The sequence below is a fragment of the Gekko japonicus genome, unplaced genomic scaffold, assembly GCF_001447785.1.
Source record: "Gekko japonicus isolate JY-2015 unplaced genomic scaffold, Gekko_japonicus_V1.1 scaffold80867, whole genome shotgun sequence".
Taxonomy (NCBI): domain Eukaryota; kingdom Metazoa; phylum Chordata; class Lepidosauria; order Squamata; family Gekkonidae; genus Gekko; species Gekko japonicus.
In genome coordinates this window covers 1-541 of record NW_015247366.1, presented here as the reverse complement: position 1 = coordinate 541, position 541 = coordinate 1, and the positions used below count along the sequence as shown (strand labels likewise).

Here is a 541-nt window from a genome sequence, read left to right as displayed (position 1 = left end):
CTACACCAAACTGGCTCTCTGGGAAGGCAAGCAATCAAGTGGTCTGCCTGACACGTCTCAGATCAGAGAAAAGATAGTTCTGTACAACAATATATACAACACAAGCAAGCAAGGGTTAATATTTGTGTTTCGAAGATGGCCACAGCCCAGCACTAACCGCCCTCATTACACGCACCTCTCGTGCCGCGCTGCATCCGGGTAGCCACCACCCCATAGCACCCTCCCCCGACCCCCCCCAAAAAGTCCAGAAATGTTCACAGCCTGGTCAGATTTTGGAAGCCCTCGTAGGTGAAAGGTAGAAAGTTCGGCAAGCAGGCAGCTGCTTTTGCCAAGCAGGCGAGGTGGTTGACCAGGCAGGAGGTGGGATCCTCCAAGCTGGTGAAGAAAACACCGTCGGGAGAGAAGATGGAAGGATCTTCATCGAAGTAGTTGTAGGGCCTCAGTATGAACCCGACCTCGTTCCCAATCGTCACTGTGTTGGGGATGTCCTCTGCGTGCGGAATGTGCAGGAAGCCGACGTTGACCCAGGCAACCAGGTCCT

General features: G+C 53.8%; 1 protein-coding gene across 1 annotated transcript; it reads right to left on the bottom strand.

Annotated features, from left to right (window-relative positions):
• Positions 1-192: 192 nt before the first annotated feature.
• On the bottom strand, positions 193-536 carry LOC107125442 (retina-specific copper amine oxidase-like; the record flags this gene model as incomplete). Its single annotated transcript, XM_015428864.1, has 1 exon — positions 193-536. A coding segment is annotated over one exon (282 nt), but the record flags the coding sequence as incomplete, so codon positions are not given.
• Between the last annotated feature and the right edge of the window lie 5 nt (positions 537-541).